Genomic DNA, 13,072 nt, shown 5'->3' on the forward strand with positions numbered 1-13,072 from the left:
CAACTCCTGGAATGATTCCATCAGTGCTGTCTCCGGAAAATCCTGCAAATCTCTTGGGAAGAGAAGCGGACAAATATCAGCATGCTGGAAGAAGCAAAGACCACCAGCATTGAAGCGATGCTCCTCCGCTATCAACTCTGCTGGACCGGCCACGTTGTCCGGATGCCCGACCACCATCTTCCAAAGCAGTTGCTCTACTCCGAACTCCGGAAAACGGAATGTTGGAGGACAGGAAAAGAGATTTAAAGATGGGCTCAAAGCCAACCTTAAAAACTGTGGCATAGACACTGAGAACTGGGAAGCCCTGGCCCTTGAGCTCTCCAGCTGGAGGTCAGCTGTGACCAGAAGTGCTGCAGAATTTGAAGAGGCAGTGGAGGGCGAAAGAGAGAAACGTGCCAAGAGGAAGGTGCATCAAGCCAACCCCAACTGGGACCGCCTTCCACCTGGGAACCAATGCCCTCACTGCGGGAGAAGATGCAGATCAAGAATAGGGCCCCACAGTCACCTACGGACTCACCAGAACACTGATCTTGGAAGACTATCCTACTCGGACATCGGGATCGTCTAAATGAAAAAAAATGAACGAAAATAATTTTACTAAAGAGGAGTTAAAACAGGAATGTGATTTGTTTAGGCAGTGAAATAAATCACACTAAGGCCCCTTCCAGGCAGACCTTATATCCTAGGATCTGATCCCAGGTTTTCTGTTTATCCCAGATTATCATATAATCCTGGAGCCCCCAGTGGCACAGTGGGTTAAACCCCTGTGCCAGCAGGACTGAAGACCTACCGGTCGCAGGTTCGAATCCGGGGAGAGGCGGATGAGCTCCCTCTATCAGCTCCAGCTCCTCATTCGGAGAGAAGCCTCCCACAAGGGTGATAAAACATCAAATCATCCTGGGCAACATCCTTGCAGACGGCCAATTCTCTCACACCAGAAGCAACTTGTAGTTTCTCATGTCGCTCCTGAGATGACAAAAAAATAATAATCATATAATCCAGTTTAAAGCAGGAAACCTGGGATCAGATCCTGGGATATAGGGTCTGTCTAGAAGGGCCCAAAGATATCCTATTGCATTTTTTGAGAGTGAAGGAAAGATTTGTGTAGTCCACAAGAGCTTCTCTCACTAGGAATCTCTTTTTTTATACAATGTATCTACACTGTGCAATTAATGCAGTTTAGTATCACTGATTTAATGCTATGGAACTGTATGAGCTGTAGTCTGCTGAGACACAGCACTCTTTGGCAGAGAAGAGTAAAGAGCTTGTAACACTACAACTCCCACGATTTGCAGGCATTGAGCCATAGCAGTCAGCGCGGTGTCAAACTGCACTCATTTTCAACAAGGTGTAGACGCGCATTTGGTACCTGCAAGGTTTCTTTCAATCGCCCCGATTGGTTTATATGGCTGTATCACTCTATACTTTTTGTTTCGTGCGTCTATGAAACACAGGCAGTCTCGCGAGATGTGTGCAAAGAGAAGAGACTTGCTCTGTCCCAGTTAGCAAAGCTGAGTGAGGAAGGCAGCAAGCAGGTAGGAAGACCAAGTAACTCAATAAGGGGTTTCTTTTGATGTATCTTTAGGAATTAAAGGGATTTCATAACATGCTGTTTGGTTTGTATTTTGTAATTTTCTTTTTCATGCTTTTGTATGATGTGTAGGATATCTTGAAAACTCTGCTTTAGTTTACAAGGTGCCTTTAGTGATGGGCTGGGAAGACAGGCCAGGTATGCATAAATACCTCTGCAGCTTCTAAGGCCTCATCTACACTCCCATATGATCCAGTTTTAGAATGCAGATTATCTGCATTGAACTAGATTATATGGCAGTATAGAGACTCATATAATCTGCTTCAATGAGGTTTAGGGCCCTTCCACACAGCCATATAACCTGGAATATCAAGGTAGATAATCCACAATATCTGCTTTGAACTGGAATATCAGAATCTACACTGCCATATCATCCAGTTCAAGGTTGGGAGGGCCCTCAAACTGCATTATAGGAGTCTACAGCCTCTTCTGCATTACCATATAAACTCCAGATTTTCTGCTTTGAAATGGATTATATGGCAGTGTAGACTCATACAACCTTAGATATGCAGATGACACTACTTTGATGGCCAAAAGTGAGGAGGAGCTGAGGAGCCTTCTAATCAAGGTGAAAGAAGAAAGCGCAAAAGCTGGCTTGCAGTTAAACATAAAAAAAAACCAAGATTACGGCAACAAGAATGATTGACAACTGGGAAATAGAGGGAGAAAATGTGGAGGCAGTGACAGACTTTGCATTTCTAGGTGCAAAGATTACTGCAGACGCAGACTGTGGCCAGGAAATCAGGAGACGCTTACTTCTTGGGAGGAGAGCAATGACCAATCTTGATAAAATAGTGAAGAGTAGAGACATCACACTGGCAATGAAAATCCACATAGTCAAAGCAATGGTATTCCCTGTAGTCACCTATGGATGTGAGAGCTGGGCCATAAGGAAAGCTGAGCAAAGGAAGATAGATGCTTTTGAACTGTGGTGTTGGAGGAAAGTGCTGAGGGTGCCTTGGATGATACTGGATTGTGGTTTGGACGATGAGACGACGCGGAATGGCTTTTATAGTAATGATGATGTTTTTTTGATGATGATGTTTTTGTTAATGCTGGATTGTGGATCATTTTATATTGTGTCTTGAATTTTGAACCTTGTTCTTTCTATGTTCTGTGAGTCGCCCCCGGGCTGAGAACAGCGGTATATAAGCAAAGTAAATAAATAAATAAATGGACCTCCAGAAGGTCCAACCAGTCCATACTTCAGAAAATAAAGCCTGACTGCTCATTGGAGGGAAGGATATTAGAGGCAAAGACGAAGTACTCTGGCCACATCATGAGAAGAAAGGAAAGCTTAGAGAAGACAACTATGTTGGGGAAAATGGAAGGAAAAAGGAAGACCAAGGGCAAGATGGATGGTATCCTTGAAGTGACTGGATTGACCTTGAAGGAGCTGGGGGTGGTGACGACCGACAGGGAGCTCTGGCGTTGGCTGGTCCATGAAATCACAAAGAGTCGGAAACGACTGAACAAATGAACAACAAGACTCATATAATCCAGTTCAAATCACATAATATGGATTATCTGTTTTGATAATCTGGATTATGGGGTAGGGTAGAAGTGGCCTATACCGACCATTATAATGCAGTTGAAACTGGATTATGTGGCAGTGTAGATGAGGTCTATGTGGCTATCTTCTTTAATCACCTCCCCACCCACATCCTCTCAGTTTACTTCATAATGCTCCCTTAAATCTTTATTTTATCCGATTTTGTCTCTCCATCATGCTTCATTTTCCCTTGGTCTCATTTAGAAGCACTTTCTCTCGTCTCTTCCCATGGCCTTCTTTGATTGTCATTGTCACTGTGTTCATCTTTAAGCAGTTTAACGTGTGATGATCTTAAGAGTCATAATGGAAGATTATGATGATTAAGAGTTATAATGGAAGATTATCAGTAGGCTTCGCAAATATTAACCCCCAGTGGCACAGTGGGTAAAAGCCCTGTGCTGGCAGGACTGAAGACCGACAGGTCGCAGGTTTAAATCTGGGGAGAGGCGAATGAGCTCCCTCTATAAGCTCCAGCTCGTCATGTGGGGATATGAGAGAAGCCTCCCACAAGGATGATAAAACATCAAAATCATTCGGGCGTCCCCTGGGCAACAGACGGCCAATTCTCTCACAACAGGATGCTCCTGACACAATAACAACAACAACAACAACAAAACCATAATTTATTAAAGTTGTTTCAGAAGAAGGATGTTTATGGATGCGTCTGAGGCCCCTTCCACACAGGTGTATAAGACCCACATTGAACTGTATTATATGGCAGTATGGACTCATATAATCCTGTTCAAAGCAGATATTGTGGTTTATCTGCCTTGATATTCTGGGTTATATGACTATGGGCCCTTCCACATAACCCTATATCCCAGAATATCAAGGCAGAAAATCCCACAATATCTGCTTTGAACTGGGTTATCCGAGTCCACACTCAGATAATGTGGGGGTTTCTGCCTTGATATTCTGGGATATAGGGCTGTGTGGAAGAATGTAGAGTGAATGCAGTTTGACATCAATTTAATTGCCATGTCTCAATAGTATGGAAGTTGTTGTTTTACAAGGTCTGTAGCCCTCTCTGCCAAAGAGGGCTGCTGCCTCATCAAACTGCAACTCTGATCATAACATTGAGCCATCACAGTTAATGTGATGCCAAACTGCATTTTTTCTTTTACATTTTACCTATTTATAATTCTTGTAGATAGATGCACCCTGAAATACTTATAAAGAAGAAGAAAGATATTTTATCTAGATAAAGTAAGAAAAATTGGTCTTCAGCTGAAGACATCACTGAAAATATAACAAATTATAATTCTCACCATGCTAGCAATTATCACCAAAATAGAATTGAACATGACCTTCTAGAACATGGTCATATAGCCCAAAAAACCTACAACAACTCAGAAATTGCAATAATAATTATATATATATATATATATATATATATATATATATATATAGCTGCGGTTTTATTTTACTTGCACTTCAGAAAGATATCTTTATATTGTATCAGCCTGCCTAGTGGTAGTGGCAGGCTTGATGATGCATAGTAAATAACTAATGTATATTATTTTTTCTCTATACCAGGAAATTATAGAAAACTAGAAGAGGGCCTCTTGGATGTAACCATCAATAAATACTGTCTTGCAGTATGTCGTTATTGCATCTGTTAATTAGAAAACATAGACGATTAGAATTGCTGTTGACAAGCTTTTTAAACAAGGACAGATTTCTGTACAAGGCCTTTGCTACTTCTTCCCCTCTTTATAGAAAGAACAAAAAGATAAGTGAATATGAAAACATTGACCAAGAAAAGTATGGAGATTTGGTCCGTGATCTTGTCTCCTACCGAGATAGTTTGCAAAGACCTGAATATTTGTTTGAAGAAGACGAACTGCTTTATGGACCTGAGAGTAAATATAAGCCCCCAACAAAGGAGGCTGAACCACAACTTATTGGGAACTGGACTCCTCTAATGAATCCTTATAAGAGTTCTTTACCCCCACAATCCGTCCTCGAATCGCCTTTGCAAATCAGTTTGGAAAAGAGGAATTTGGCCAGTGTGACAGCTGTGCTGCAGCAGACCATGCCTCTGGAGCAGGCTTTTCATCTGGAGAAGTGGAGACAGCGAATGATTTTGGAACTTGGAAAAGAGGGTTTTGCAGAATACACTAAAAGTAAGCAGCCATATGCACTTGTTGGTTTATTACAGGGTGGGTTGATTTAAATCAGAAAAAAACATTTGAATTGGTGTTTTGAATCAAGTTTTATGCTTTCAGATGTGTATTATTTGCTAAGCTAGCATGCATTCTAACTGCCTGTACTAAAAATTACAACTTACTAGTTTGCTAATGGTAGGAATCTTTACAAAAAATATAAAGCATATGCATAATTAACAATTTGTGGCTTTGCAAACCCATTTGGCTGTTGAATTATTCTGGTTTGTAGCACACATGAGCCAGATGAAAATGAGTTGTAGTCTGGATCTGAACTATGTGATGAGATTTTCCCATCCCAGGCTTTTATTCAACAAACATATATATAAAGGGATATTAAGCAAGGCTGTCTTTTTTTTAGTATTAATTTGAGTTATATACAAAAAATGCAAGTACATAGCTAATAGGATGTCAAAAATGATGATACATTTCCTACAAAATAACACTATGTAACAAAATTTGAAACCAAAATTTAGTTCCTTGTTTGAAAGTGTTATTTCCTGTTTAATTGTTGCAGTGCTTACTTTGAATGTATTTGTTATACTCTATAAACATTGTTTTTGTGGCTACCACAAACTGCTGAAATGGTTGAAACTCTATGACAGGGGTCCACAAACTTTTTAAACAGAGGGCCAGGTCACAGTCCCTCAAACTGTTGGAGTTCCGGATTATAATTTGAAAAACACATGAATGAATTCCTATGTGCACTGCACATACTTTATTTGTAGTGCAAAAAACACTTAAAAACAATACAATAATTAAAACGAAGAACAATTTTAACTAATTTAAACTTATTAGTATTTCAGTGGGAAGTGTGGGCCTGCTTTTGGCTGATGGGATAGGATTATTGTTGTATGCTTTCAAGTCATTTTAGATTTAGGTTGACCCTGATCAAGGGTTGGGTAAATGACCTTGGAGGGCCGTATCTGGCCCCAGGCCTTAGTTTGAGGACCCCTGCTCTATGAGATATTCATTGAAAAACTATAGCAAAATGTGCTATAGGATGTTCCACAAAAACACAGTTTTTTTGCAGTTTAATAAACCTTTTCCTTGTTTTTATTATAGAACCAATGAGGAAATGACACATAACCCAGGAACAAAAAATCAATTTACATAGTGTAATATACAAAATAATCCAAAGTATGTTTCATTGATCCTTTTTAAAATATGTGTGTTCACTTTTAAAATATTTTATATCACGCTAAAACACTCTCCCACTCTCCTTCCACCTCAAATTCATCTCAGTTTGTGGGAGAGTGTTTTAGCTTGATATAAAATATTTTACTAGTGAACACACAGATTTTAAAAAGGATTCAATCATCAGAGAAAATCAAATACTACACAGAGAGGTTTTTTTAATGCCTTGTTGCCATGAACGTAGTAAACAGACACTATTGATCTGTCTGCATAATCAGTTATTAAATAATCTGATAATTGTATATCTTTAACAAATGTTCATGTGTAAATTGTTGTTAGCTATACAGTATATCAAAATGTCTTGAGCAACTGCTTTATGATTAGCTTGTCTTGTTTTGTAGATATCTTTCAAAAAGGAAAGTGCTTTCATGCAGCCATGGAAAGTTTATTGTTGAGTGATGATATTTCTGTGAAGGTGCAGGAAGAAGATATTGATGGTTCTGGCTTTGTAAAGAGTGTAAAGCATGTGCTACAGGAAGTCACCAGAGTGAGAGCCCTTGAAAGTGCAGTACAGCATGAGACACTTGGTTATCAAGGTCTAGTGGACTGTGTGGCAGAATATCGGTAAGAGTAAAACCCCATCACGTTAATGGAATTGTCCACTTTAATATCTGAATTAAATGGGAGCTGAACTACATGTTCAGCTTTTCCAGTAAAATGAATGATCTCATGTTTTCCCATGTTAAATGTTTTTCATTTCAATTACCTCATGCTTCAAAATTTGTAAGGTAGACACATTCTTTATAGCATACTCAAAATTAAGGCAGCATAGACCTAGAAATTGTGTTTCCTTCTCAGTTTTCCCTAAACTTTGGATTTAAATCGCTATACCTTCCATTTACCAGTGAGAATTGAAAGTTAATAGTCTTCCTCTCTCCTGCTTCCAAACATTTTCCGGGGGTGTCAGAGGCAATATTGGCATGTTTTGGGGGCCCTGAACTTAAATTCTTCAAAAACCAAAAGTGACCAAAATGTATGGTACCTGTCTTCTCAAACATCCTGATAGATAGATAGATAGATAGATAGATAGATAGATAGATAGATAGATAGATAGAATTTTGGTGAGGATTGAAACCCTCCAAGGTTCTCTGAAAGACCCATATGGTCCACACCCCAACAATTGTTCTCCTTTGCCTTAGTATGCTTCATTTTGGTAAAGTTGATCCCATTCCTCCATCTTTTGCTGTCTTTACACATGATCAAAGCATAAAATAATACACAAAATAAAAAGATAATATGCAGGCTTACAGTTTGCTTGTATTTTGGTGAGGCTTTTATTAAAAATAAAAGGCTGAGGAAATGATACCTATGGCTGGAATATCACCACCCGATATCATGTTTTTGCCTTCCCTGAATGTTTGCGATCTTTGTATATTGATGTAAGCCCAGGAAAGGCCTGTTGTAGCCCTCTTTAAAAGCACAAAATAAACAAGATTCTGATTTATTTATTGTTTCAATAAAACTCACCTCCTTAAATTATTATAACAGTTCAAGGAATCCAGAAATATATGGCAATTGTGACCTGTATCTTATCAGAGTGGCAAAAGGCATTTTGGATTTAAAAAATAATAATTTTAAAAAAACGAGGTAGCTGGTGCAATGGCAGGAGTACCTGTTTCTGAGCCCTGGTGAGGATCATGTGCTGCACCCAGATCTTGAATATTTGCTCACTACTGTTGCATGGCACTGCATTATTATTATTTATTATTATTTGCCATATTTATATCCCATCCTTCTCAATCCTGAAAGGGACTCAGAGCAGTATGCAAAGGCACAATTCAATGCCATACATTGCATACAATATATATCAAGCAAATAAAAAATACATTAAAACCCCTGCTAAAACATATCAACATTAAAATTATTAAAACCACATAATCCAATATTGTAGTCCAGACTGTTCCAGTTATCATTGCACCATTCCATGCTCACATATTGCACTAATCACTTATCCAATTGCTTGGTCCCACATCCAAGTTTTCGTTTTTTTTTCTTAAAAGGCCAGGAGGGAGAGGGCTAATCTAATGTCACTAGGGAGGGGCCACCATTGAGAAGGCCCTGTCTCTCATCTCCACCAACTGCACCTGTGAAGAAGGTGGGACCGAAAACAGGGCCTCCCCATAAGATCTTAATATTTGTACTTCTGTAGTTTCTGCTTTTGCAGAATTAAAAGTTATGCTACACCAGAGAGGAAGCAAGTGCATAGATACATTTCATTTAGTGATCCATAATCATGCCTGCCATGGAATCAGGGGCCAACCTTCCTATGGTCCTTGGAAGGGCTACCTTTTATCTTGTGCAAAGAGGAAGTGTGGCTTTCCAAGAATTCTGAAGAAATTATACAGAAGGGAAAACCTTTAGCCATTTGTCTTGTGGTGTCAGATAAGACATTGCTCTGTTATTGACGAGGTGTGGTGATTTTGGTCAGCCGTGAATAACTGAATTATCTCTAAATGCTTGTTCACACAGTGGAACATTGTGTGTAATTGACTGGAAGACTTCAGAGAAATCGAAGCCATTTCTCCGCAATACATTTGACAGTCCTCTACAGATTGCAGCATACATAGGAGCCATTAATCATGATAACAACTACAACTTCCAGGTCAGTGTGACCACTTGCTGCTGAGATGACTCTCGGTTCAAATGCAGTTTTGTACTTTTAGCATCTTGTTTTCCACTTAATCCAACTTGATCTGCAACCGTTTGGTCCTGTGATATTTCAAATGAATCTGGTTCAGTAGCCTTACTGCCCCAGCAGCCAGCTTATGCCAGTCTAACATTGGTTGAATCAGAAACTGCATTCCTAGTGGCACCAAAAATATAGCAACTCCAAAAATGATTTCCTGGTATCCATGACAGGACTACACATAACAGCTGGGAATGACATAGCAAATATGAAACCAATGGAGGTGTCAAGTTAGTAGTCAGTTTACCTATAGCAATAAGGAAGTACTACCTTGACATTAAATTACCTCTTTACACATTCAAGGTGCACACTGTGTAAAAACCTGACTTTTTAAATATGTCAATTTTTTCTCCACTTCTTCTCAGGACTGGGATTGAAAGTGGCTTTTGGTACTCAAAGTGGCTTATATATCTTGCCAACAAAAATCATGCCTTAAGTAAAGATGGGGAGGATCTAATATGAATAGAATTTATGCTTCTAATCCTGAACTGGAGTAGTTTTGTTAATCACACATATCCACAGGAGAATAATCTGAATTAAAAGGAATTAAGAGGAAAAGGTGCATGGGTTTCATTTATAACTTTGTCTATCAGACATCTCCCTCTGCAAACCTGTTTTGGGATTTATCACATCATCAACCTGCTATTTTATAGTGTCGCTGTTCATTTCTGTGGTTGGGTTCAGGTTATTTTATGAGCCATGGCTTTGGAGGATTGTGAACAAGCCAGAATTGGCGTGTTTCCTCATCCCTTTTTGTACAGGCCTTTTCTATGGTTAATATTTGCTCTCTGAATCGGAAATGGTGGTTTGAAGTGGCTTCAAAAATGTCTGCCATAGTATCAAGATTTAAAGAAAAAGTTTTTGAATGTGGCGGATTTGCAAAGTTTATAGCAGTTCAAAAGATGGTGTTGATAGACCTCACCAATATAATCTGTTATGTAATAATAATTTTTTGTTATATAATAACAACAACTTTATTTGTAACCTACCCTATCTCCCTGGAGGGACTCAGGGCGGTTATGTGTATAGTTGCACTTCTTCAGTACTCATGGAAGGTGGGCAGCAACTCCAAAGCACTTGTGTTCTGAATGCCTGATTTTGGAGAGTTGGTTATTTCCAAGTCAGGACATTATGGAAAATATGATTTAGACATGAGCTTCTTAACCTTTTTTTAATCATGGCCTTTTTTATCCAGTAAATGTTTATGTGGCCCTAGGTATATAAAGGATGGAGGAAGGGAGGAATGGGAGAAAGACATGCACAAGGGAGGGAGAGAAGGGAAGGCAGAGAGCTGCACACACGCGATAGAGTAGAGAAAGCAGACACACACACATGCAAGAATGAGAGAAGGAAAAGAAAGGAAGGTGAACTCAACATACAGTTGCACAAAAAAGAAAGGAAGGTGACCACAACATACAGTTAGAGTGACTCTATATTTTAAGAAGCTCTGATTTAGATGTTTGCAGGAATAGCGATTGCATAAGCCATCTCTCCCAGAGTATCATGTCTCAAAGACCCATGGGAAACTAGATATTTTGGAAACGTGAATAGTACGCATAGTTACCTACTCATACTACTGTCTTCCACACTACACATTACTCTTTTCTTCGACTCCATCGGTATCATTAAGTCATTGGCAGTGTCAACGTAACTGGCACAATAGTTTGACTGGTATCAAAGAGACCTCAAGCCACTGCAGAACCCCTGCTTATGGAAAGGTCAGTGTATTGATATTGTCATTAATAATTGTACTAAACTAAACATTCAGCAATCATGTCATGCTATAAAGATAAAACTTAGGGAATCAGAAACAAAACCAAGGAATATCTGTGAATGTTTTAAGTTTAGTACAGTTCTTCCACATATATTCCACATTTGATGAGCACGTCACGTATAAAACAAAAAAGGATATGGGCTAAAAATGTGCTTTGTTTTTCTTTCTAGGTTGATTGTGGACTCCTTGTCATTGCCTACAAAGATGGTTCTCCTGCACATCCTCACTACATGGACTCTGAACTATGCTCTCAGTACTGGAAGAAGTGGCTGCACCGTCTAGAAGAATATAAAGAGAAAAAGAAGGGCAGTAACACTGTTTAAAAAGTGCCCTTAAAAGTCAAAATCCCAGTCTACAGATGGAGTACTTCTTGAACTTAGTCTGCCATTGGAGTTCCCAGTCTTGTACTTTCCTCATAAAGTTGCAGAGGGACATTTGCAGACATAGGGTATCGATATCTAGGAAAATTATTTTATCACAAGATTCCTCGAATATGCTCCTTTTCTCATGTTGTGTGCCTTCAAGTTGTTTCCAATGTATGGTTCAGAGAGGATTTACCATTGCCCTTGTCTGAGAGAACGTGCCTTATCCAGAGTCACCCAATGGGTTTCCGTGGCTGAGTAGGGATTTGAACCTGTGTCTCCAGAGTTGTCCAGCATTTAAACCATTGTACATTGTTGCCTCTGCCCATTTTTTGGAGCAGAAGTCAGCTGTGTTATGAAATTAGAAGCCCAGTGGTGTGAAAGTAGCATTAGGAGCCAGGGCTTGTAATAGAAAGTTTCCTTTGCTGCTCCTTCCCATGTACAAATGCCCTTTGTGGTGGTGTGTTGCTATTATTTTGTTATCCCACAGGTTTGAACATACATACTGGAAAGGTAATATATGGTCCCACATTCAAAGATGAATTCTATTTCCTTTGAAACTTTCAGTAACCAAGGAAGCCAAAAGAGATGCTACATATGAATAGTGCTCAAGTGGGCCCTACTTCTAATTTTCATACTGATAGGAAAAAAGTGAAACAGTCACCTGCCTCCAATGCCTTCCCACTGATTCTTAAGTACTTCATAAAAATTGTTTGGACCTAGTGATTGGGTGGTGAAGTGGGAAAGAGAGGAGAACTTAGAATAAATACTATGTATTTTAAGTTGGGATATATGTAGTGAGGGTGACTAGTAAATGGAGAGCTACATTAAAAAAAAGTCTTTTTAATTCAAAATCCCATCACCTGTATTTATATTCAATAAATTTGTTTTGTTACATTACACCAGGTTTATTTATCAAAGGCATTTGTTAAAATCATACAAAATCAAATTTTGTTGTGTTCTATATTCTGCTCATCCCTTATTGTGGAAATTTCTTTCAAGTTCAGAAATTAGGTTGATTTTCTAATCGTTTCAAACAACAGGTTTAAGCACTAGTGGTGTTTAGTTGACTTGGATAACAGTTCTGAGAACCCCTGAAGCTCACAGCCACAGAATGGTGCTTGGCCAATCAATTAAGTGGATCCCATTTAGGGAAGCAGTAGAACTTAGCCCAGAGTCCTGTGGTCCAGAGAAGTACGCATAAAACCATCCAATCCAGTAGTGATGCAGCCTCCAGCTCCAATATATTTCAATAAACATGCCCTCTGCAGGCTACAGGATTAATTTTACCAGATCAGTCCCTGCTCCCAGAGTGTTCTAGGCTCTAAAAGCAGGTGTTGTTTTTTTTTAAAATTTTTTAAGAGCCTGAAATATGTCAGCTCCTCCAGGCATGGTGAAATTTCCACCTACAACCTTAGAGTGGCGTTTCATTTTTATAAAAACAGAGTAGAGATGGGAGCACAGGAGGCTGAATACAGCCTATAGTAGAACCTTCCAAACTGTGTGTCACAACACTGTCCAGGAGTATCGCACAAACAATGAAAAATCTTTGAGTCTTTGTGACATAAGCAATAAACCATATTTTTAACCATGTAAATTAAATATTTTCATGAATTATGTTGTGTTCCCATACATTTCATTGTTACAGTGTATGTATGTTTCTGTATCTCTTATAAGGAGTTGTTCTAACCTCTGATTTGCTAGTAAAACTGAATGACAGGCAATCCCCAAGTTACGAGCAAGAT

The 13,072-nt window shown here is 39.1% G+C and overlaps 1 protein-coding gene across 1 annotated transcript; it reads left to right on the forward strand.

Moving 5' to 3' along the window:
* Positions 1–998: 998 nt before the first annotated feature.
* Positions 999–12,961, forward strand: MGME1 (mitochondrial genome maintenance exonuclease 1). Its single transcript, XM_060774277.2, has 5 exons — positions 999–1,535; positions 4,680–5,269; positions 6,847–7,069; positions 8,975–9,107; positions 11,136–12,961. The coding sequence occupies exons 2-5, from the start codon at positions 4,744–4,746 to the stop codon at positions 11,286–11,288; spliced, it is 1,035 nt and encodes a 344-aa protein (XP_060630260.2). The 5' UTR covers positions 999–1,535; positions 4,680–4,743; the 3' UTR covers positions 11,289–12,961.
* Positions 12,962–13,072: the final 111 nt, after the last annotated feature.

Source organism: Anolis sagrei, chromosome 4, assembly GCF_037176765.1.
Source record: "Anolis sagrei isolate rAnoSag1 chromosome 4, rAnoSag1.mat, whole genome shotgun sequence".
NCBI classification, from domain to species: Eukaryota; Metazoa; Chordata; class Lepidosauria; order Squamata; family Dactyloidae; genus Anolis; species Anolis sagrei.

Coding starts and splice junctions, on each gene's coding strand:
- MGME1 (XM_060774277.2), top strand. CDS start 4,744: ATGTCGTTATTGCATCTGTTAATTAGAAAACATAGACGATTAGAATTG. Junction 7,070..8,974: donor GACTGTGTGGCAGAATATCG/GTAAGAGTAAAA, acceptor TTGTTCACACAG/TGGAACATTGTGTGTAATTG. Junction 9,108..11,135: donor ATAACAACTACAACTTCCAG/GTCAGTGTGACC, acceptor TTTTCTTTCTAG/GTTGATTGTGGACTCCTTGT.